General features: G+C 45.4%; 1 protein-coding gene across 1 annotated transcript; it reads left to right on the top strand.

The window, feature by feature from the left end:
* Nucleotides 1-1,553: 1,553 nt before the first annotated feature.
* Nucleotides 1,554-23,155, top strand: OSTN (osteocrin). Its single transcript, XM_024110061.3, has 5 exons — nt 1,554-1,764; nt 9,318-9,416; nt 12,948-13,165; nt 20,464-20,560; nt 21,237-23,155. Exons 2-4 carry the CDS (start codon nt 9,318-9,320, stop codon nt 20,546-20,548), a joined length of 402 nt encoding a protein of 133 aa, XP_023965829.1. The 5' UTR covers nt 1,554-1,764; the 3' UTR covers nt 20,549-20,560; nt 21,237-23,155.
* The last annotated feature ends 2,225 nt before the right edge of the window (nt 23,156-25,380 follow it).

Below are 25,380 nucleotides of genomic sequence, written 5' to 3'. Positions count from 1 at the left end.
GTCTTTTGCAGCATGCCCAGAAAGTCACCAGATTTGGGCTATGATTTAGTTGGGGATTGGTCCTGCTTTGAGCAGGGGGTTGGACTAGATACCTCCTGAGGTCCCTTCCAACCCTGATAGTCTATGATTTTATGTTGGATCAGTGGGCGTGGGAGGGAGGTTTTGGAGCCTGCGGGGTGAACACCCTGCCAGCCGCTCCCTCTCTTTTATAACAGGGGAATCCAGCTTGCGCGGCCTGGGACTGTGGTGGTGTGACCTGGCAAGAGAGGTGGTCCCTAGGTAGGCTGGTGCCAGGGCAGTTAGGGCTTTATAAACCTTAAATTCCACCCGGAGAACCAATGCAGACCCCAGAGCACAGGTGTCAAGATGCTCTGCTCCATAAGTAAGTTGCTGTGTCCTGGGCCAGCTTCACCCTCTGAATGGTTTTGAGATGCAGCAGCCCCATGTAGAGCACAGCGCATCGCTTAATCGTAAGGTCACAATAGCAGGGATAACAGTGGCACACTCCGCATCCGAAAGGAAGGGCTGCAGCTTTGGAACCAGACGTGGATGGGAAGAAAGTTATTTTGCAACAGACATTTCCAGTTGTGTGATTTATATCAGTTCTGCCACATTTTGCTGTCCTCCTTGCCTTGAGAGGGAGTTATACTTTTTTTCACAGCTGGTTAAAATATTGTCCATTTCTTCTTTTATAATCATCCTCATAAGGGTAGATGGTGATCCAGTAGATTTAGTTCTGGGGCTACCAAGTTTTCAGAACAGTTTTGCAAGCCAAACACATAAGAAGAAGTTACTTATAAAATTTCTTCTCATTACCTACTGAGTTTTGGTAGGGTTATAGCAAAATCCAACAACAGCAGTGACAAAAAGACTCTCTATTGGTCAGCTTCCTTTGTCAAATAAACAAGGGGTCTGCAGATGTTCATATAATGGCTTCTCCACAAGCAGGAATTTTACGCTTCTTAAAGATTGGGACAAAGAGCACTTTGCATTGTATGGGCCATTTTGCAAATGGAAGAAGAAGGACAGGCAATAAAGAAGAAGACAGACTGATATTTGCCTGGCATTTCAGGCTACTAAATGGGCACCATGGCTTTGCCTATTAAAAAATGTCCCTCTGCATTCACAGCCAGTACTCTGCTGCTGTTGCGATAATGAAGATAACAGTACGTGCCACTGAAAGACCTAAGTCCCTATGACAGATGTACCAAGCAGCCTGCCTTTCTATACACACCTAATTTAATTTACAACAGCAATAACCAGCTAATAAAAATGCACTATTTGTATTTTTTCTCTCTAAAGTACATATTGCCCTTCTACATTCATTCCTGTAGTCCCATGAATTACTGTTGTTTAAAGACATTCCAGGACATCATGTTTTCTCTATTATTGGTTGCAATACTAAGAGCTCAGAGGAAAGGTAATGATACCAAAGATTATTCCTCTCCCAGGAATGTCTCTGATTCTTTTTTTAAAAAACCTAGACCTTTAATTACAACCTAATCATCTCGATCCGAGCAATAAATATAACAAATGTGAGGCAAGACTGTGTGTGTGTGAGTGAGAGGGAGAGAAAGGTTTAGGGCAAGGATCAGTGGAAAATCTTTAGAAATGATGTAAGTGAAAGCAAAGGCAGGGATTGGAGTTTGGAGCCTACAGCAGAGACTATAAAAACTCTGAAAGAAAACTGAGCTTAGGGATCAGTTAGGGTGGGAGATCCCAGCAAGATCCATCGAAGTCGGGATTGCTTGTCTCCAAGGCAAGGTAAGATAAGCGAGGAACTGGGCTCGGGGGGGTCTGGGATTTTTGTGTGTGTCTGCTGCTTTGTTTACAGAAACTCTTTCAATATTTGCTTTATTTGTTAAGCATATGAACACTCAACAGTTTGAAATTAACAAGCAAGCACAAAAGACACACGTGCACATGTCTGATGGGAAAAGTGCAATTTCTCTTTGCATTTCGGGGTATGACAGTAAGAAGCACATCTCCCAGTAATTTGGGTACTGGAAATGAACTAATAATAGAAGACAGAAACATATTTCCATTAGCTAACGAGTTAGCATTTAAACAAGAAGTGTCAAACAGCGCATCCCTATTGAAGAGGTTGTTTGCTTTTATGCTTGTGCAGTGCTTGGAAGATGTAAAGTGCTCTCTAGATGCTAGATAATAGTGGTATTTTACTGGTTTTTCCTTGATGTTTCCCTTTTGTGTGTTATGTTCTACTCACAATAAATCAAATGCATTTTATGGCTCTAAAGGAATTAAAGAGCCAATCTAGTTAAATAGCTAGATTGATTGCTTTGCTTTAATAACTAACATATGTTTAGTGACATGTTTCCATGGCTGTTACCTGGAACATGTTTTAAGGCACAAGGTGAAGAAATTAGATCAGGGAAAGCTAAGCCAGCAAACTCTTTATTCTTTTCTTTTTGTAAAGCTCCTAAGTCTACAGAAGAGCATTAAGGATCAAGGGACGTCCTAATATCAGTGATGGGCCAGATCTGGAGTAACTCAGGTTTGCACTGTTGTAACTGTAGTCTGGCCCAGTGCTTGTAATTGCGCTTTCTTTGTACTGGGCTCAAAATCTCACTCTCTCTCTCTCTGCCTCCATAACTGGGGTCACTTAGTGTGTAAATGTAAAGCACTTTCAGGTCTGCACTCTGGAGGCTGATGAGGGAACAGGGGGAGTTTTCTTGGGGAGCCAACATGGGCTTTGTTCACTGGGGTTCAAATCTCTGCAGTTCTTAAAACACAGGAGCGTGCACTACAGGCTTATTTGGCTGTTCACGTTAGAAGCAGCATCCTCTCTAATGGGGAGAACATAGGGTTGAGAATCAGGAGGATTATTCATGACGCTGGGGCGAGTTCACTTAACTTCTCTGGATCTCAATTTCCCATCTATATGATGGAGATAATCCTGCTGGCCGTTCTTTGTAGAACACTTTGAAGTCTATGGATAAAAAAACCCCACTGTGAAATAAATTATCAAGATTATGTAAGTGCAAAGTATTACTGTTTGGAGCAATGGTGCTTATCAGTACTCATGGTAAAATCCTGCCCTGTTGATTTCAGATGGATCAGGATTTGTATAACTCGAACTTCGTCTAACTGCTAAGTGTATCTCTGAGTTCTAGGACTGTTATTTTACTGAGCAAGTTCAAAACATGCATCAGCTGTCTACAGATTGCTTGTAATATGATTGTAACTCACCTTTATATTCTTGCCCAAAGAAATAGATCACCTACCATTTCAACCTACAATACATCTTCACCCAGCTATCAATTTTTTCTTCGCCGATAATCAGTTTTGATCTTTGTTCAAAAGGGTAATATACGTCTATCATCCATTACATCACATCTAATATTTGAGCCATTTATCTTACCACTGTAATGACATTCTTCTCTTTTTCAGAGCTGATCTTGAGAGCTTTATCTGTGTAATTATGGAAGTATATTTTAACTGGTTGTAATGGGCACTATTCTCTGCTCAAATAACATAGTCTGCACTTATCTGTATGCAGAACTTCCACTTATGTCCCTCCACTGTTAAGAAAAGAGAAATTTCCTCTGCACGTGTGAATAAAAACCTAGTATCTATCCCTGTACGTTTCACCTCTGTGTAGATTTCCTCTTTCTGATTGTTTTAAAGGTTTATTTTCTTTATTTTTAAATGCTGAAGGCATGCAAGCCTGTGACACTGAAGCGCGCTGTTAGTTCTTATCCTGAAGAGCAAAGAAAACTTTTTTAAAAAGAAGCCTTAAAATGTAAATGTAACTGTGATTAGAAACATTTAGAAAAGTTGGCCTGCTTATTTGGTAAATATATAAAAGATTTAGGAGCTGAGCATTTGTTGGCAATGGATAACAGTCTAATGAAGTTTTGTTTTCCATAGTGCATACCAAGAATGCTGTAAAGTTCTTTCAATTATCTTGCTTAGCAAAGGTACTTCTCATTAATGGCTCTTTTCTTGTATGTTGTAAAAAATCTGCTTATTTAGCACTTTTTCCTTCGCCTTCTAGGTGGATTTTGTCAGAGTCATTTGTGGCTGATACATTTGGTGTCCAAGCATGATTGCCTTCAGACAAAGTGCTTTTCATTTGCTGTTATTAAATGTTTGTTTGTGGTGGGTGATAGTCAGGTACAGATTGTTCTTAGCTTTGCAAGCTGTCCAAATTGTGTAACTTCTGCTAATTCCCAGGAAAACGTTCCCAGAATATCCCGCATGGACTATTTGGGCTGTACAAAATATTCAAATGAGCAAACAGGGACCATGCCTGATTATCCTCTTCCTACTGCTTTTGCATCTGTGTAACTCCATGGACTGCAGCTGAGTTACTCCTGATTTATGCTGGTGCAAGTTCAGATGTTCACACGGGGGTGGGAGGGACTAATCTCCTCTTAAAAACCCAGGGTATTTTTTTGTAGACATCCTGTAGCACTGATGAGAATTTGACATTCTGAGAGTCAGCCCTTACTCACATGAGTAGCCCTACTGAAGTAAAGCGGCTTCTCCCATTTGTAGACCTGAAGGATCAGGCCTTTTACAAGTCCCCTAGCGAAGAGAAACAAAGAGAATGCCTGTTGCTATTATAGGAATATCCACAGTGCAGCTGGAAGTGAGCCTTCCAGCCCAGGGAGACTGACACCTGCGAGCTCCACTCAAGCTAGTGCACGAAAAATAACAGGGCTTGTATTCAGGTGGATAGCTGGGGCCACAAAATCCAGGCTGCTATATTTGGTGCGCTAGCTTTAGTGGAGCTAGCTCATCTATCTACCGCGGGCTGAGAAGCTCAGGTCAGCTGCCGGGCAGACATACCCTGGGGATCCTCACGATGATAGACTTCCAGTTGAAGTCAATGAGAGTTTTGCCTGACTAAAGACAGCCAGAGCAACCATCTACATGCACGTGTTCTCACCACATCGCCTTCTTCCCAAAGCTTAAAGGCAAGAAAACGTTTAAGCACAACTGAACATAGATCAAAATAGCAGGGAAATAATTGCCAAGATGGCAAGATAACACACGCAATAAGGATAAAGCATTGGCAGCTGTGTTGTTAGAGCGAAGGTATACATCAGAGTCAAGATTTTCAAAAGCGATTCATGATCTTGGGTGCTCCTCTTGAGACACCTTGAAGGAGCCTGATTTTCAGCAATTGCTGAGTACTCGCCCTCTGAAAAGCAAGCCCCCCCCCCCCCCCCCAGATGGACCCCCCAACATCGCTCATCACTTTTGGATTCTTGGCCAAAGTTCATCAATGTTAAATAAGAGATTTGGAAGATCCTAGCAGATTTAAGTAGACGAAGCCTGCCGTGAGCTATTTACCTACATTCTCAGGGGTCTGAACGGGCATTCCACTAACCAGATTTGAAATGATCATAGAGAAAAGCTAATTCTAACTGCATCATATATATAATAAAAGAATTGATGTGGATTTCCAAAACTTCGAAATCAAAACCTACCCTCTGTTGTTAATAATGCATTTGCTGAAGTATCTGGCTTTTACTGTTTATAATTTATGGAATGCATTTTCCAGTAAGTCCCGTACTTCAATGTCTTTTTATAATGGACTGCTTTCCGCAGCGTGTGTCATATCTCATCTGTGGGATGAGAACAAAAGAGCAATGCTAAACTATTTGTGTGCTGGATTCAGCAGTGGTATTTTCCCCCTTCCTCGTACATTTTCATGGTATTACTGATCATTCCACTTGCATTTAACCAAGGCTCCCCAGAACTTTGTGAAATCACTGAGATGGGAGTATCTTGGCTTTTATGGTAATGAATGCACTTGAGGGCACAGTCCTGCTTCTACAGAAATCCCTGTGAGTTTGCCCATTGACCTCAATGGGAGCAGGATTTTCACAGAGCATCCAGTGCATCTGTTAGTAGCTCATATCCTTGTTTCAGATAAAATATTCTGCCATCTGCATCTTAAGAACAATGGGTTAGACCCTCAGTGGAGAGACTCACAAAATGATACATTTAACTGGCACAGGTAGTAACAGACCATTTTTGATGGCACCTGAATAATTGCAGACTAGTACAATGAGCGGGTTGCTAAGCGTGCACACCACTGCCCTCTACAGGATGGAATTACAATTGCTGAGGATGATGTCAGAGGCCCTGCATGACTAACGGTAATGGAGATTCTCCTTTACCTCTAACAGTAGAGGCCTATGCTTTCTAGAGCAGGAAGATCTGAGTTTTCATGCTGTTGCCATGAAGAACCTAATGTCTACGATGCGCAGTACGTGACAGTCTGTGACCCTGATCCTGCCTCTGAACACCATACACGCACATCCTTGCAAAGCCCCATTGACTTCAGGGGCCTGCCTGCTCCAGGTCACTGCAAGAGTAAGGTCTACATTTCTGGAGGAGTGCGGAGATGTTACAATGTTGCTATTAAAATTTGTGTGAGAGAGTAATCAATGCACAACGGCAGGAGAGTGAAAGATTGTGGTGCAGTGTATGAAGTCTTGCCTCAGGTCTGTTGCTAACTGTCAAGCAGGAAAAATAAACTACTTGTGATTTATGCTCAGAGTAATCTTCAGAGTGGTGTGAAATATGATCGTTTGAATCGGAAAGAACAATGATGGCTGTTCACATTTTTGATAGGGAATAGTTTTGAACTCTGCGATGAATTACACTGTCTGGTTTTTGCTCAGCCATCTTGGCTTGGGGATGTCATTTCGCTTTTGTTAAAAGAAAAAAAGAAAAAAGGAAAACATATCTGCAGAGCCCTCGGGTCTGATGTTAGGGAGTGACCATGTTGTGGATGGTCAAGAGCTCTACTTTGTTTTGGCCTTCTGTTGGAAAGGCGCTTCGATGGTACGTGCAGATTTCTGACAAAGGTTGCTGCTGTTTAGCCTGTCTTGATATGGCAGAAAAATGTTCTTTCTTTTATCTGTTTTAATTGGAACGCCAACAAAGATGATGAATTACACCAGGAATTTAAGCTTTGCTGAATTTTGAGCTAAAATATGGGTGAAACCCATAAATATGTCTAAATTTCAGACATGCAATTTTATCTGTTGAAAGCTGGACAGTATTTTATTTATTTCAGATAACACAGATTCTGAGACACGCATTCACATGGAGTAGCACCTTACCTCCTCGTGTAGACCCAGCGAATTCAGTGGGAGTATTTGTCGAGTAAATGCTACTCAGCATGAGTAAAGCTATTGGAATCTAGCCCACAACAAGGAGGACAAGTCCTGCCAAGAGCGGTGTTGCAGTCATAAGTTTACTCAGAGCAGTTCAGATCTAACTTCACATCTCTTTTGGAGTGGGGAGGTAGAACAGTAGTGTCCAACACCTACCCGAGATTAAGCTTGAGTCACGATTCAAGTCGAAGGGGAACAGGCATCTACAAAATCCAAGTGACAAAGGAACTGAGTGGAATTGTTCAGGCAACATCGGAATATACAATAGATGAACAACCGAAGAAAGAGAAGTAACTAATGTAAATAGCTAAACTCCGGGAATATGGTTAAAAGTGGTGGGTCAAATTCATGTCTGACATACACAAATGTAACGCCCCTGACTGTGGTGAGTTCAGCTGACGCCATCATCAATGGCTTTGACCTTGCTTTCAGTGGCAAAAATGATTTAGGGCCAAATCACTCACAGAAGGGAAAATCCTGCTTCCTTCTCCCACCTCAGCAGGCCCAAAATCCAGGGGAACCAATATCCTTCTCTGCTGCGGGGGAGGACAGCGTTTAGGGGAGCAGCACGCTCATTGTCCTCAGACAGCAGGGTTCAGAAGCAAGGGCTGAGGAGTGGGGGGGTTAATAAGGTCTCAGGCTGGCCCAGATTTTGCTCCCATGTAAGTCAATGAGACCCTACTTTTGCAATTGACTTCAACGAGAGCAGAAGCAGGACCTTAGTCCCTACGATTTCCCCTCCTCCTAATTTTGCCGGAGTTGAGTTCCAGCTGGTTAATCAAATGTCTTTTGTGATGCAGGTGCCGTAGTGTTTATTTTGATTAGTACACCAGATGCCATTTTTAGCTCTTTGGTCTTTGGGATGAATGAATACCAGTGCAGACATTAAACCATATGAAACGGGTGTATTTAACCTCACCATTTATTTTTACTTCCCCATATCCAAATAATCAGGATGTGGTTATCTGCAAGGTGATAGACGGCGACTTTTCATTTCAATGCACAGCCAAGTACAAAAATACACATTATAAAGCACCACAAGGTGGGGGGGAGGGGTACCATAGGCCAGATGCTCAAGTGCTGTAAATTGGTGTAGTTCTGTTGGCTTCTGTATCACTGCTCAGAATGTGTGGACACATCAGTCTCACCTTATTCATTCCTTTGTCTCTCTCCTTTGACTCCTCTGGAGTTATTCCGGTTCATATCAGCCATTTTCTAAACCTTATGGACAAAAGAAAAGGGTATGAAACCAGATAACAAAAGCACATGTAAAAATAATTAAAATTAATACCATTTTTATACCTTCCTCTACAGCATCTGGTACTAGCAAATGTCAGTACAAGGGTAATAGGCAAGGTGGCTTGTTGTTCTGATCACTTAAGGGAAAGCCCGTGTGAGAAGGAGAGAAATTAGGGTGACCAGATGTCCTGATTTTATAGGGACAGTCCCGATTTTTGGGTCTTTTTCTTATATAGGCTCCTATTACCCCCCCACCCCCTGTCCGGATTTTTCACACTTGCTGTCTGGTCACCCTAAGAGAAATGAAGACACATGTTATAGCTGGACTTTTAAAACAGGAGTCCAAATACTTTGCTTCGTCTCTCTTGTAGTGTGGGAAACAAGAGCAAAGTCAAACATTTCTGCTGGGTATATTCTGCCCGATCTCGTGAGAGATCTGCGAAAGTGAGGATAAAACAACTCTCGTACATCATCAGAATATATTTACACAGCCTTTCTATTTCTGCTGGCTCCAGCAGGAGAGTCAACAGAGAGTGGCAGAGTCAGAGTTGAATTATGCTCTCTGGGGCTGGGCATGGAAAGAAGATTAACAAGCAGATTAGCAGATTTCTTCTGGGGCTGGAGGCCCCAACCCAACTCCCATTCAAATCAATGGCAAGATTCCCAGCCAGGTCGGTGTGAGCTGGATCAGCTCCTAAGCATCAAGGAAGGCAGGATCGGGCACTAAGCTATGAGTCAGGGGGTCTTCGTGGCTCTGCTGAGTGACCATGGGCAAGTCATTTCCCCTCCATGTGTCAGGTCTGTTTGGAGCTGGCTCATCCTTGTCCTTGTAACCGCTCTCTGCTGCCCTTGTCACGTGCCCTTCCTCCTCTGTGCGTGTCGGTGGGGAGTGATTCAATAGGTTGTTCTGCTTTGCAGATGCTGCAGGTTCGGTTTGGGGTGGTGCACTTTATCCTGGCGCTTACTCTGCTGCGGTGGCACATCGGCATTGCTGTCCTCGCTGCGGCAGCTCCACAGGTAAGAGGCTATTCCTGACACTGCCGCATGCACCTTCCCTTCCTGGGGAGCTCGAAGCCAGGGACAGCCGGAGAGGCAGGTATCGCCTTAGGACGGGGCTGAGATGGGCAGCGGGCTCTAAGGGCGGTGTTCGAGTTAGACAGTGACGAACCACGTGCCGAGTGTAAAGGGTGGCACAGAGCTGCGCTGCCCCAGGAGCAGAGGAGAGGATGACGTGTGAACCAGAGTCACCGTGTCTCCCCCGCCACTCACTCGCTGTGGGGAGGAAGAGTAGGGTACTTCATCCCGTCCTGTGGAGTAACTTCCCCCCTCCCTTGGCACCAGCTAGTCTGGCCCGGGATTAGGGGAGGAGGATGCAAGGCTGGCACCTTCTCTGCCCCATCCGTGACCACTTATTCACAGTGGGGAGTATCGGATGGTGATTTGAGGAAGATGGGGATCTGTTTATCAAGAGACAGACAGGTGAAATTCATCAGATAAAAGTTGTGACGATTTACCCAGCTCCATGGAGACTGAGTAAACAGGCAAATACTTTGCTCAAATGATGGATTCCCTGACATCTTTCCAGGAGCCCAAGGATTGCACCATGCTGTTCTTTAGCAGGTGCAGCCTGTGCAGGCCAAAAAGCCACATATCTTCCTGCTTATTTATTTGAGTGGACTTCAGCTGGGATCAAGAAGGAGCATTGGATGGAGACCTATAGTCCTGCCATTAAAGCTGTGGGATTCTGTGGGCCACACTGTAAAACATGAATGGGGCACATCTGACCCAGAGGCTAGACTTTGGGCACTCTTTAGTAGAGGAATTAAAATACAGTAGGGCTGGTAGGGAAATGTTTTTATTTTCCATAGAAAACCAAATTTTTGGTCCAAAAATCAAAAACTGAAAAAATGAGAGCCAAAACCCAACAGATGTTGATTCAGACATGGCACCCCAGTGCCTCAGGGGAATTGTAGTTTGAGTGCCACTTGCTCTCAGTCTCTTCTGTAGGCTGGACTCCCTGGCCGGACTACATTTCCCATGATGCACCATAATCTGCCCTCTTGCTGTGCCATTGCAATGCAACATGGGAGCTGCAGTCTAGCCGGAAGACCAGCACAGAGGAGAATAGCTTCATGAGACACCCAAACAACTCCCATCAGGCTCTGAAACAGCATTTCTGAATCAATATGTTCTGTTTTGACAAAGTCAAATTTCTCTTCAGAAAGCTGACCCCTTGATAACAAAATTTGTTTAGTCAGAAAAACAATTTTGATGGAAAAATTGCAACCAGCCCTAACAGCCATCAGGAGTTTATAATTTTGAACAGGTCTCAGCTTCTAAGGATTTTGCCTTCATATCTGGCAAGATCTCCTGTTAAAGTGGGTTATATATGAAGAGTTTTAAATGGTTAAAGCTTTCAAGTTTCCTTGAAAGTTTTTTAATCTTCCTTAAAGTCTCATCAGACTAGTATTCACATGTGCAAAAGAGTTTCCTAAATGAACTACTTTTAAACCCTCGAACAACCTAATAAACACATCCTACTTGTGATCTATGTGGAGTGCATACAGTAGCTCTACATCTATATGGACTTGTAGAACTTCCCTGATGGCTTGTTAAGATCAAGGGACACCCGTTTGTTCCAGATTACACACTTTACAAATATTGCGGTGTAATGCAGCAATTCAGGAGCATCCTTTGTATCCTTAGCCGTGGGTTCCATTTCCTCCTCCAATCCATGACCATCCAACCTAACGAGATATTTGTAAACTCCATTTCTTTCATGATTTCTGACTGGCTCCCTGAATGCACACAGCGGAAGCACAAAAGGAAGGAGGTTAGGTAATTCATCTGCATTTTTCAAATATAGGCCGCATGAATGTGGGTATTCTTACAGTAACTACAGAAGAAATGCTGCTACTATCTTACCTTTATATCTGAATCTGAATCATTCCTGGGATATCAGATCATGATATCCCAGGAACCATGAACAAGACTGCCTCAGCCCCATCTTTCAGGCTGTTTGCTGGAATGGCTCCTTTGTTGTGTTTCTAACTTCACTCTTTCACAAGGACAAGTTGTTGGGCTATCACTCAATCCCTGACCTAGGGGACCAATGGCAGCTTTTCTTCTGGTCCCTATCCTTTGAGCTGTACGGCTTGGGTGGCCCTACCAGGAGTTAAAGTTCCCACCAGCATAGCTATCAGCCTTCCCACCGTGTCAAGGTGCTGTCCTCTGAGAAGGAGACATATATTGCCTTTGAAATGCTGCCTCCCTTGGAATTGAGCATAGTCACACAACAGAATAAAACCAGTGTCTAAGTTGGGAACTGAAGAAGAAGACTGTATCCAACTGAAAGTGAATGGGGAATTTGAAGTAGGCAGAGAATAATCACCTACGTTATCGTTGAGCAAGACACTGAGGCTAACATCCTTAATCTGCTGAAAAGTGCCACAGACTCTTTAATGACCAAAAGTGGTCAGGGCATCAGCTTTAATATCTGTTTTTAAAAAGACTAACCATGGAGCAATATTTTTTGCCTCTTACAAAGCAGAGCAAATTGTTTCATTGTCTGTTTTTATGTCTTCGGTATTGACAGAGGCCAGTCAGTATTTGTCAGCTACCCAATATGCATATATATAGTCTAGTAAGGGTGTTAACTCAATGTCATAAGAACATAAGAACGGCCACACTGGGTCAGACGAATGGTCCATCCAGCCCAGTGTCTTGTCTTCCGACAGTGGCCAATGCCAGGTGTTTCAAAGGGAATGAACAGAACAGGGCAATCATCAAGTGTCCTAAATGAAGTTCAAAAACCATCCTGCCTATCCAAATTCCCTGTAAGTTTCAAGAGGATACGCTGTTCTTTATTTCCTGTCCTAAACGTGCATAAGGCTGCCATGCCATGTCCTACCTCTGAATTGGTAGCATTTCAGTGCTAGGTGAAATTATTTTGATGTATTCTTTGCATAACAATTTGTCAAACTTGTAAAGTGATTTGGGATGGAAAATACTGTATAGGCATGTATTACAGCTGGTCAGAAACCAAAAATCAGTTTCCTGAAAATGTCAGATTTTTGAAGCTGTTTTCATTTCAAAAAGTTTGAAAATAAAAATTTAATTTTCCCTCCAAAATTCATAGAATTATTTAATTGCATTTCAAAAAAATATTGAATACATTATTAAAAATGTTATTGAAATGATTATGGAAAGTTTTTGTTTACCAAAAACCCAGGTTTCAGTAAATAAAAAATGTTGATAACCATTTTGAATAACATTTTAGAGAAAAATTTCAATGAAAAAGTCACGCAATTTTTTGTGGAAAATGAAGAATTTCAACAATGTCAACAACCTTACATTAAAAAAATGCCTCTTGGAAAAGTGGCCAGTTTTCAATAAGAAATCTTCTCATTCAAATGATTTCCTCCAGCGTTAGTATTTGTCGGTTCTAATGTACTTATGGGCTGTACCAACCACTGTGCTCACTGTGCTGATTGGAATTCTTTACCTGAAACAGAAACATCCAGCAAACCCACCCCTCTTCCTTTGCAGCCCTTTGACTCTTCCATAGTAGTAGGCATGGAAGCACATTCCACATCCAGCGAAGAGAAGTCAGCCACTGACCTGGCAGCTAAACTGCTGCTTCTTGATGAGCTAGCGTCTCTTGAAAACGACGTGATTGAGACCAAGAAGAAAAGAAGTTTCCCAGGATTTGGGTCTCCTCTCGACAGGCTTTCGGCTAGCTCGGTCGATCTGAAAGGCAAGCAGAGGTAAGCTGAGTGATCGGATGGTATAGTGATGAGCGCTATAAAGAATATTGTTAGATAGACCTTCCAAATGCAAGCTACTCGTTTTCATTAGCTAGCTAGTTCTGTGGTTGGCTGGGGGTAATTCATTTGTCAGTATATTGAAGTCACTGCTCACTACTCATCTTCTCAATGTTGCTGCAAGACTTATAGCTCTTCGGCTATGGTAAGTAATGAATGCACTCTGCCCCTGATTTATCCTTGTAGCCCTAATCAACCTGCAAGAGACATCCAGGTAAACTTATTCCTCCAGCGCTTCCTTTTCCATTCATGTGAATGGCCCTTCCATTTAAAAGGCTATTTAGGTAGTAAAACCGTTCAAGGAATATATACTGTCTGGGGTTTAAAAGTGAACGGGGGTGGGGGGTAAATGTTTCCAAGAACAGATGGCTGGTGAGAGGGCATCTTACACAGCAAATCTTGACCGACACTGTAGTGCGCATACAGGCCATGGACAGTACATGATAGGAATGGCATCTTGAGTAAGGCCTTCAGGATCCTGGTCTATTCGTTTCACTGAGATTGGGTCTGAGCAAAGCCCTATCCTACAACGCACCTGTTAATATTCAGGCCTGATATCTTGACTGTTCACCTAAGAGGAGATGGGGCTTTATGTCGGAAGGAGCCAAGGAGATGAGAATTAAGAAGGTAAAGGAGATGCGTGTGGCTGCTGGGCAAGACTTGCAGGGTGTCTGCTGTTCATCGTAACGAAAAGCACTCACTGAGATCTCTCTCTTTCGCCTCCCCTGCTATTTGCTGCTGGTGACCATCTTCCCTCACCTTTCAGCCCCAATCCAGCAAAGCACTTAGTGACCTGCTTAAAGTTAGGCACTCGCTTAAGTGATTTGCTGGAGAGGGGCCTTCGTATGGATGGGTGAACAAAGTTAAGATCAAATAAAACCTGACCCAAGCCTTCACCCAAAACTCACCACAAACCTGGAACCAGAATTTTTACTGAGGTCTGTAAAAGTTTGGCTGACTATGGTTAATTTGGAAGTGAAAAATATTCACTAGAGCTAGCCAACATTTTCCAAAATTGGTTTTTTCAAAGACATTTTTGCAATTAACCAGCTTTAACACTCGCTCTGCACTTCCAGGCTCTGGCCGGTAGGGGGTGAAAGGTGAAATGATTAAAACCTCAGGCAGGGTTTTTTGCCCTTACAGCTCACTAGGAACTCAAAATGGGCCCATTTCTGTGAAAAGAAAATAACTGCAGTAAGTGCGTGGGGTTTATAAGCAAAATTTGGCTGTTTGGGGGAGCAAAAATTAGCCCTTTTTTCAAAAGAAGCCGTGGAAATTCATATTTTAGATGTAAAAATATTGATTTGATCTAAATTACAGAGAAAACAAAATAGCTGAGGAAGGGGAAGAGGAAGTTTGAGAAATGGGCCAATATTTCTCATGACATTTCTCAAATCAAAAACAGTTTCATCCAGGTCTAGCTGAACTCAGAAGTGCCAGAGGATCATCAAATATCTCCTTTCATGACGTTTCCGGCCCCGGTTTCATTGCGTGGAGGAGCAGACAAGCTTTTGCTCCTGGATGAACCAAATGTTGAAGCCATTTGAGTTTCTCTGATCACTACGTTTTACACAGCTACTGTTCTACCCAGCATCCTGGGGTCACCCTATACAATGACCACACTAGTGTACAGACCAAGGGAATGCTGTTTGGTCATATAGACCAAATCAGAAATGTTTCTTAGCGTCTAAACGAGGGCAAGCGTAAACCAATGACAGAGTCTCTGCCTTCTCCAGTGGTGGGTCCACGTGGGATGACAGCCTGCTGCTGTTACACCTTTAGCTCAAGGAGGTTTAGAGATCCTGAATGTAATGGCTTGAAAAGCTCTCAGATGCTGAAAAAGACTTTACGCCCTGAATTAATACAGTGCCGCGATATACACTCACATAGAAGAAACTTACAGCGGAGATTGGGTGAAATGCTGCTAGTCCCATTGAAGTCAATGGCAAAGTGGCCCTTCACTTCATCCCGGATTTCACCTATTCTTTGTTAACATTAAGAAGCTTTGGAAAGCACAGTCCAAAGCAAGAAAGGAGGAGCTTTTAGATGAGATTTGAAGCGATGGAGACGCCAGGAAGCGTCACAAAGGCATAAATAATGTTTTTCAACAAAATTCCGTTTGCTTTGCCTGCCCAATACCAAGGCCTGCTTGGTCGACAGGCGAAAATGCACAGAAGCTCCGCAGACAGACACTCTGCAGGATGGGCTGAAAGTCCCTGGCATTGCTGCAGATGGCCACAAGAGGGATCAGCTCAGCCGTAAAACGCTTTAACTTTGTTCCAATGCTTTCGATGGGAAACATCAGGCCCAAATAAAGAATTCTGGGGTCCTGACCACTATGGAAATCGGGGGGCTCCCCAGATTCCTTAAATTGTTACCGCCCCTTATGTACCCAGCCCCATACAGACCCCCTAAATGCCCTGCACCTCACATCTACCCCTCCACCAGCCCCCAGTGATCCCGAGAGCTCCCCCACGCACTTCCCAGCAGCCCTGGTGTACATCCCGCTGATTGCAGCCCCCAACACTGCAGCCCCACCAGCCACACCCCCTAGCATCCCCCATTCACCGCCAACATCCCAGCCCCCAACCCCACTGCCCCATAGCCCTCACCCACTGCCCCCAGGACCCTCCTGGCCACTCACCGGCACATCCCCACAACTCAGCACTCCACTCCGGGTGACAGTGGCTCCTCCTTATCCCGGCCATCCAGGTCTGCTGGCTCCCATCGCCCACCCTATGCTCACAGGCTTGGCCTGGCCTCTCCTCCGACATGATGGAGGGGCAGCCGGGCCAAATCTGAGTGAATGCCATTGTGATCTGGGACACCGCATCATAGCGCTACTCGGTTTGGGGGTTTTTCTGGTGGCTGGGGGCTCCTCTGCAGGTGCACTAAGTGCACCTTGGTTAGGCTGGGTCTGGGGCCCGTGTGACAGTTTGGGTTTTGAGTTCCAGTTTTACAGTGAATTTAGCGATGCTGAAAGGCACCAGATTGACAGCTCTGGAAAAGTAAGTCCTCCTTATACCCAACCAAACACAGACAGGGAGCAGAACTGCACGCTGCCCTGATGCCTCTGATTCCCTCGCAGGGGTGTGTTGTCGTTAGGAAAAAAGGTGTGTTCTTAACTCAAGGTCAAACCCTGGTGAAGACCAGGGTAATTGGCAATTTTCACATGTTTTAGCAGGATGAGTTAAAGACTTTGGGGGAATCCTATAGAATATCAGGGTTAGAAGGGACCTCAGGAGGTCATCTAGTCCAACCCCCTGCTCAAAGCAGGATCAATTCCCAGACAGATTTTTACCCCAGTTCCCTAAATGGCCCCCTCAAGGATTGAACTCATCACCCTGGATTTAACAGGCCAATGCTCAAACCACTGAGCTATCCTTTCCCCCTATGGTTCATCTTGATCCACTAACTCTTGTGAAAACTTCAACCTGCCTGATCTTCACTAGGATTTTACTACCTTGAGTTTAGAACATGCCTTGTTTCCTAGTGAAGACAAGGCCGAAGAGAGCGAAGAGAGTTCATTTTCCAGTCCTCCATCTCTTTGTAAAGTTTCTCCAAGAACAATTCCCCAGGTGGGAATTCACGAGGTGTTTGCAGAAACACCATGGTTTTTATTGCAAAGTGGCGGTGCTTTTATGGGTGAAATGTGAGTTCCTCCACTCTCAAAACCCGTGCTCAGTTTTTCCTGCAACATTGTTTTGTTTTTCCTGCACGCATGGCCGTATTGGTCATGATGAAAGACACAAGGGAAGGTTTAGTTAGGAATAGCTCACCTTTTGGTTTTGTTTGTTTAAAAACAGTGATTGAAATCTCATGCTCGTGTTTGCAGCTATTGAGTTGTCTAAACGTTGCATTGCAAACAACCGTTTTAGAAAGGAGACTGGAAAACACCTATTAGGTTTCCTCTATTTCATCCCTTCTACCCCCTGCCGGATGCTTCCCCCCCGTACCTTTCCCCCACATGACTTACGGACTCTAGTTCTAAATGTCCAAAACAATGGACCACCCTTGCCACACGCACTTTATTTCAGAGAACGTCCCGCAAGCTAATGTTTGAAAGCTGGTGAAGTGACTACACAGCCCAAAGCTCTATGGCTACTCTCCTCCTGCCCCTGGCATTAACCCAACGCTCCTTCTGCACCGGGGGAATTCACCCGCGGCCTGTCGATGCGCATGTCCTGCCCCATGTGCTGCCACAGTGTTGTCCGGGGGAGACAGGATCAGCCCCTTAATGTTTATCACAAGAAAGTAAAACACAATAATACTCAGCACGTAGAGCCCTGCCCACCCTGGGGCTCAGCCCGGATCTGGGCCCCCGGAGCTTGGAGTCGGATCCTGCCTAAGGCATCCTCCGCTCCTTACAGCCCTTGTCTTCTAGGGGAGTGGGGAGCTGAGTTTGAGTTAACCCTTTGTTCACCCTGGCACATAGCCGTGGTTTGCAGTCAGGCCGATTTCCTGGGATTCACCCTCTTTTTCCCAGCCCACCCCCCTCCCTTTCCTCCCTATGGCCTCCCTCAATAATTCTCTCTGGCCTTGATTTTCAGACCCTTTAGGGACTTGGCTCCACCTCCATCTACCTTTCCTCAGAACCCATAATCCGTCCCGCCCCATAACCTTTCTGGGCTTGGCCACCCCGTACGGCAGGGGGAGGGAACATGGTGGAAGAGCTGGGCATCTGCAGAGTTTAGGGAAAGGGTAAGTGGTCTTCATGGGAGCCCCGAATGCAAGGGGCGTCTGGACAGTCAAACGGAGCAGAGTTTGGCCCGGACTTAGGCTCAGATCCTGCCCTTTGTTTCGAATGAATTAAATTGGCGGCGGGGAGGAGGTGCTCTCAGTGCTAAGGCCCCCCTGGAGTTATACTTAGTAAGCTACTGACTGAGCGCGGAGCCGAGCTGCTGCCGTTCGAGTTGAGGACGGAAGAACGTGTCTGAGGAGATTTCAAAGGGCCTGGAATTCTGTGGGTTTGAAACGTAACCGCGGATCCAGCCCTCTTTCCTCGAAAGGCCTCGTTTTTTACTAACACTGGCCCTGTAACATTCTCAGCCTCGCCTGCGGGCCAAGGGAACGCGCCTGTGGATTCCCCGGGGCTGCCAACGACGGTCGGAGAAACGCGGTGCATGCCAGCAAGTGCTGCTCCTTGCTAACGGCGCTGGCACGGGTGTGCAGCCAGCAGCCTACCAGTGGGAGGAGAGGCCCGTCAGGGTTAGCAGGAAAAGCTGACAAAGTTGCAACTGTTCGCTGGAGGCGTGAGAGAGGCAAGAGGAAGCGGGGAAAGGAGAGTGAGATCAGAGGAGACAGGGAGCGGGCCTGGAGGAAGCCAGGGGCAGGGCTGGGGGCAGACTGGGAACCTGGAGACAAGGAAGCGAAATCGGTTTCATTTTACAGGCTTGTAAACATAAACACGAGCAACATAAAAAGAGGGGGATCAATTCAGCACTGCCATGCGGCCCTCTGCGCCACCGGGGCTGGTGCAAAGGGGCCATATGGGAGGCCTCTGTCCCCACAGAATAACCCCAGCAGGTGGGGCTACTCCAGCAGGTACAGAGACAGCGCTCCAGCATCTTTGCTGCAGCCCCCGGTGCAAGGGACACTGTGGGCAGAGGAGGGAGGAGGCAGATCAGGAGTGGGAGGAGGGAGAGGAGAAGAAGGCTGTAGCGGGGTAGTCACCCCACTCGTGCCTGCAGGAGCTAAAAGCAGCCCTGGGAGGGGGCTGTGGCTGGGGCAAGCAGCTCCCTGGCTGAGTGGGAAGTCAGGCTCAGCTGGGGCCACGCCCCAATTAAGGCTCAGCTGGTCCTATAAAGGCCAGGGCAGCCAGAAACCCAGACAGTTCTCTCTGCTTTAGAGAGAGACGGGCCTGGCTGCTTGGAGCTGAGGGAAGCAGGGTTGGAGGAAGGCTAAAGGAGCTGGGGAGCTCCGGCCCGGGAACCCTGCAGGCCTAGAGTAAGGCCAGTGAGGTACTAGGGTTGCAAAGGGACAGCCCTGGGTAGGCAGGGGCAGCAGGTCCAAACCCCACTTGCCAGTGATGAGTGGCTGATACTGCAGTCTGCCCCAGGGAGCGGGGGCTTGATAGTGACTGGCAGTGGCCTGGTACAGAAGCGAGGTGAGGATAGTGGGTGGGGGTTCCCCAGGGAGGGGAGACCCAGATCTGTGGGGTACTGCCAGGGGGCAGCATCCCAGTAATAGGGGCACCGGGTCCTGGGAGGGGCACGGGGCCAGAGGAGAGGCGGATCACCGGCCTGCAGAGGGCATGCTGGATGAGCTGATTCCCTGAAGCAACCAGTAGGAGGCGCTGCAGGGGTGAGTCCGCACCCCTACAAAGGCGTAATGGGAGTGTACTTACCCCAGGTCGTGTAGGATGGAACATCAGTTGTGCCAACACAACACTTGTTGCTTCTTTGGCACTAGGAGACGAGTCCATCCTTCTCGATATTTTCCTGCCGTTTGCAACATTTGGAGGGACTGTTCAGTTTTGCTGCGACACATTGGCAAGGTCGGATTTGCTGCAGTGACTCAGACTGATGGTTCATTGTCTTTGGTGTTTTTGTCTCTGACAGAGGGGTAGTCGTGTTAGTCTGGATCTGTAAAAAGCAACAAAGAGTCTGACAAAGTGGGTATTCACCCACGAAAGCTTATGCTCCAATACATTTGTTAGTCTATAAGGTGCCACAGGACTCTCTGTTGCTTGTCTCAGACAGTGGATGATGCTGAGTGCTTCAGAGGAAGGTATAAAACCCCACAAAATACCTGACTGTGCACCATTGTACTTTGGAGGAGGACAGGATGACCACTTTATGACCTGAAAAATAAGGTTTCCCAGCCCTTGTAACTTAATATTTGATATTTGCCTTAATAATATCCTGCAGCAATGAGTTCCATGGGTGAATGAAACTTTGCGTAAATACTATTCCTTTTACATTTTAAAAATCTTTTTCCTCTTCTTCGAATAGTAGATGAACAACTACCAAATGGGGATAATGGACCAAATTCAGCCTTTCTGTAAACAGCTGCAACTCTATGCTCCCAGCAGGGGTAGCTTTTCTTATAGAGGCTGCAGTTTATGAAATGCAAAACACCTTATTTTGAGTAACTGTCCAGAAGCTCCAGTTTTAACAGAGCTGCCCTGACCAAACCCCATTGCCAAGACTGGTGTGAAATGGAGGAAGCAAAGATGTAATCACTTTTAGGTTACTCCTGTGAAGTATCCTTACCGGTTTTTGCCCTGTTCTTTTGTGCAGGAAGGTGGTGGAGTTGCCCAAGCGACGATTTGGAATTCCTCTAGACCGAATCGGAACGAACCGTCTCGCCAGCACCAGGGGTTAGCAGATGGTGCAAGTAAGTCAGGTTCACCAAAGCAATGTTCAGGCACCACGTAGGCGCCTGGATCCAGTGCTGCTCTCGGTTACAGACCCGCAAGCTCATGTGATGTCAGTGGATTTGGAAGGTCAGATCTGTGGAAAGATGGCTTCATGTCATCAGGAGCGGGGACCTGGGAACAGTCTTCAAATAGGTTAAGGTCTGTTATAAAGGGGACTGTGATCAATTGTTATCCATGTCCACTGGAGATAGGACAAGAAGTAATGGACTTAATCAGTAGCAAGAGAAATGTAGGTTAGATATTAGGAAAACCTTTGTAGGTCTAAGGGCAGTTAAGCTCTGGACTAGGCTTCCAAAGGAGGTTGTGGAATCCCCTTATTGGAGGTTTTTAAGAACAGGGTGAACAAACACCTGTCAGGGATGGTCTAGGTTTACTTGGTCCTGCCTCAGCGCAGGGGGCTGGACTAGACGTCTTCTTGAGGTCCCTTCCAGCCCGACATTTCTATGATTCTAGATAACATTGCTTTATCTCTGTGTATTTAGCTTTGATGCCTTAAGAAGTTAGGAATTTGTAACCCCCACAACAAATCCAATACACCTAACTTTGCTTGTCTTTCATAGACCTTTTTAGAGTATCTTTGTCTGGGGCTTTGAGGACAATGTAACTTTCACTGTTTTTTTTTTTTTTCTGCAGGTGCATCTGTGCTGGATGATTGATGCTGTATCGGGAATGTCACAGAGATATGGAAGATGCTTCAGAGAGTGTCTTGTCATTGATTAATGATTCAACATTTAAGGAATTGACCTGCTGCAAAATCTATTTCACATTGCATTTTACAAACAATAACAGATTCCATCCATCAGATCAGAACATTCTCACAGCGATGTTTTGGTCTGACAATAAAAGGGAACAGAAAATGAGTGTATATAATTTCACTGCATGAACATTTTCTTTTTAAACTCATAAAAGTTTCTTATCCTAGCAAGGACTATTAGAATTTTTGAAGAAAAATAAAACTTTTAGAGATGCCAACAGCACTCTATGGAAGGCAGAATTGCTTTGTAAATTTCACTCAAGAGGGTTGGTTATTCGTTTCATAGGGCTAAGAGAGAGATTTCCTGGTTAAGGGGACAAATCCAGCTTTTATTCAGTCCTTATTCAGGCAAAACTTTTACTGATGTCAGCAGGAGTTTACTGAATAAAACCTGTGTAAATACCTTAGGATTTAGCCTGATACTTGTAACAATCTTTTCCTTACCTCTGTTGTATCTGTCATGAATCTTTTCATCTGACAGACACTGAAACTTGGTGAGGCTGTTACTTCCCTTACACCTCTGAGCTGATTAGTTCCTTTCACTCCTTCTTGTACATACATGGGGATGAACTGGAGGTGCCCTCCAAGGAGGAGGTGACACGGCCCCTGAGCCATCTTCTTAGAGCACCTGACTTGAGCTTCCTGAAGTGTTGAGGGCAAGGAGATTCCACCTCCTCTTCCTTCTCTCACCCTGCAAAACATTACCGGGAACAGAGATGTGGCTCAATCCCAGTGTTTGGATTTGCATCCAGATCTGATTTTTTTTCCTGAAGCTGAGGGTATTCAGTGCTGGAATTTGGGTCCAGCCCATTACAAAGAAAGGGGAGACACCTGGATAGCTCAGATCAGGATCCAAACTCCAAGGGTGATTTGTACCAATCTGTCATCAGGAATAATCATCCAGGAAAGGAACTATGTCAGGATGGGCCATACCAGGGTCTTTCTCTTGGGTGTGACTGAATCAAGGCAGCAAGCAGCAATGTGCCACAAACCCCACTCTTAGGCAGGTGGGCTGTGGCCTATGTGGAGTAGTGAATTAAGTATCCACCTTCTGATCTCATGTACTATGCAGAGGAGGGAGACGGGCTACCAGGGGAAAGTTGGCTGAGTAGGGAGGAATCCAGCCAACTCCCCAAGAGGAACGAATGTTTACTGACAGTTCCTACCCTACCCTCCCTCCCCCCTCCCTTCCCCGTGACTGGAACTGGAGCTGGTTGAAAACAAGGAATTTTCACAAAAATCTTTATTTTTGTCAACATTTCCAGTTCAGAAAACTTCTCGATTCTTACAAAGCTGTGGCCTCAGAGGATTCCAGAGCCCTAGCCTGTCACAAATCTGTACTCCAAGGCACGTTGACCTTCACAGCTACATAGCTCTACTGTTTGTTGTATCTGCCTTTGAATGGAACGTGGGATGGCACACACCAATTTTCTCTGTCAGATAGGAAAAGATGGGTTTGGTTGTCAGTTCTCTGCCTTTTTAAAAATATATATATAGCGATTATCTTTTAACCACTAATGTTGTAGCATAGTCACAAACGATCACAGCCCCAGACTGAAATCTGCAATGTTACAGAAAGAAAGAAGGGCTGTGCCCGAGATATGATGAGTCGCCTCATTCATTTACTCCCGTTTTTCTGGGGTCTGCTGAAATGTATGTTGAATTCTGCTTATTTCTTTAAGGTGCAGTCTGAGCGTGTTACACTCCTGGGGAGGCTCAGACTGGAGACATCCAGAGCTAATGCGTTATGTTGGGAATGCTAAAACTACGTTACAATAAAATGGACTGTGTAACTATTGGCCAGCGTTAGCCCTTTTCTCTGTTCTAACCACAGATAAATGTTGCAGTCTACAGGCATGTACAGAAATATCTCCACTGTGGAGGAGAACGTTAAACATGGGGAAGGAGTGTTCTTTGTTGGTCATAGCATGGAACTGGGAGTCAGGACTCCTGGGTTCTATACCAAACAGCCACTGGATTGCTTGTTTTACTGTGGCCAAATCACGTAGCCTCTCTTTGTCTCAGTTCATCCACCAATGCCTAACTCGAAAGGGTGTTCTGAGGCTTAAATTTGTTTGCAAAGCACTTTTTAAATCCATGGATGAAAAGTCCTATTTAAATAGAAGCATTAGGAGGCCTATGAAAGATCTGTGTTAAAACTGGAGAGAAAAGAGCAAGACTGGGCACCACTGCGGTTCTCACAGACAAATCACACTGGCCAAGGTCTTTGTCCGTAGCATGGAGGTTAGCAAACATGAGGTGATGATACTGTGACATGTACTGTGTAGCAACTTTACCTGTTTTCCTCTGTTCACAAAACCATTCAGATGCCTTTGGGGGATATCTGCTAATAAACCAACACAACTGAACAGACCATCTTGTGGAAATATGTTTACGTCTTAGGTGTGGTCCCTGAGTATCAGGATTCTCAGAGCAGCAGATCAGCTCATATTATTGCCATGGACAAAGGGTGGTTATGGTGAGAAAACATGGCTGTCCAAGTGGCGCCTGAGGGAGATAAAGATTTCTCTTCTCCAAGTTGCAGAGGAAAGTGCAAGAAACTTCTTTTAGGGACTAACTTGCCCCTGGAGGCTGTTTCTACTTAACCCAAGGCTCTTGGTGGTTGCTTTATACTTTCCTACTCACTGTTCCTTGTGGCACAATGCTGTCCTGGCAGCCTGACAGCAGCAGGGCATGGAGCTGCCAAGGGGACGGCAGGACCACAACCTGTCATTCGAGAGAGGTAGGAAGGGGGACAAGCTGCCTCCTGTACACCACAGCCTCAATCTGATGACTAAGACACATGTCAAGCCCCTCGGCCTTCCCAGCCAGCTGCCATGAATGCTGGAGCCCAAGCCCCATAGCCTGCCCCATGTGAACTCGAGAGGCTGCCATTAAAGGGTCAGCAATGAACTCGATGCAAGAATCACTGGGTGAGGTTCTCTGGCCTGTGCGATGCAGGAAATCAGAGTAGATGATCCTAACGGGTCCTTCTGGCCTTAAAAATCTAAATTTAGTAACATTCACCACACCACGGTATGTCATATTGATCACTGCAGCTACCGAAGTACAGGGAAGTGCTGCGGTACCTCAGATGCTGCCATGTGGGTACACACCAACTGTGTAATAGCTGCAAACATCTGATTCCCTTTGCAGACTCTCTATTCCTCATGCTGCTAAGGACGCGGCCGGGCTGCAGAACCCAGCGGGCCTTTGCAACTCTGGCCATTAGAAAACCTGGCTCGTCACTGGTGAAACTGCACTCAGTTGATCTGAAAGCCAGTGAGAGGCATAAGTATAGAGCCCTGAACAGGTCCCCAAACTATTGTGACTACACGACTCTTTTAAGAGCGCTATTGCTCTCAAGAATGGGCTGTGGTTAGTCCTGTCTCTCGGGCTTTTGTGATGGTAGAGAATATCACATGAAGGCACGTTTACACAGAGGCACTGAATACGGATCCATAATCAGCAGGAGAGTCCAAGTCCCAAAGAGTTAACTTTAGCAGCACGGTGTACTTTGGGTGTGATCAAACGGAGCTAATGTATGCAAACTGCTAATATATGCCAATGGCCTACATTCGATGTGTGCCAGCTTCGGCATCACAACAAGCCATGTAGTTCCCCTGTTTTTGAAGAACATCCAAGCTATTGGTGTAAACATGCACCTTCTGCCAGAGCCCAGGCAGCTGATGTAGGATAATAATTGATGCTCTGTGGGGAAGTGGTGTTTTTGAAGAACGGGTCCCAGGCAACCTGCAGTTAAATACTAGGGCTAGACAGGCCTGGAGACACATGTCCAATGATAGCCCAAATCATGTCACTCATCCATACTGCAAAGCCAAATTCTGTTCTTATTGGGAATCTGACATTAACTCTATTGGCTTCAGCAGAGTGATCCTGGATTTACACTCGGGAATATGGCCCAGGGACTGGATGTATTTTCATTTGCAAATAATTAACAAAATATTTTCTTCCTTGGTTAGTTGAACAAGTGCCCCTTTCCGATGAATGCCCGCAGAACCC

The sequence above is a fragment of the Chrysemys picta genome, chromosome 9 (genome assembly GCF_011386835.1).
Source record: "Chrysemys picta bellii isolate R12L10 chromosome 9, ASM1138683v2, whole genome shotgun sequence".
NCBI lineage: Eukaryota > Metazoa > Chordata > Testudines > Emydidae > Chrysemys > Chrysemys picta.
Note: the sequence above shows the minus strand (reverse complement) of the source record. Positions and strands in the feature narration are given on the sequence as shown.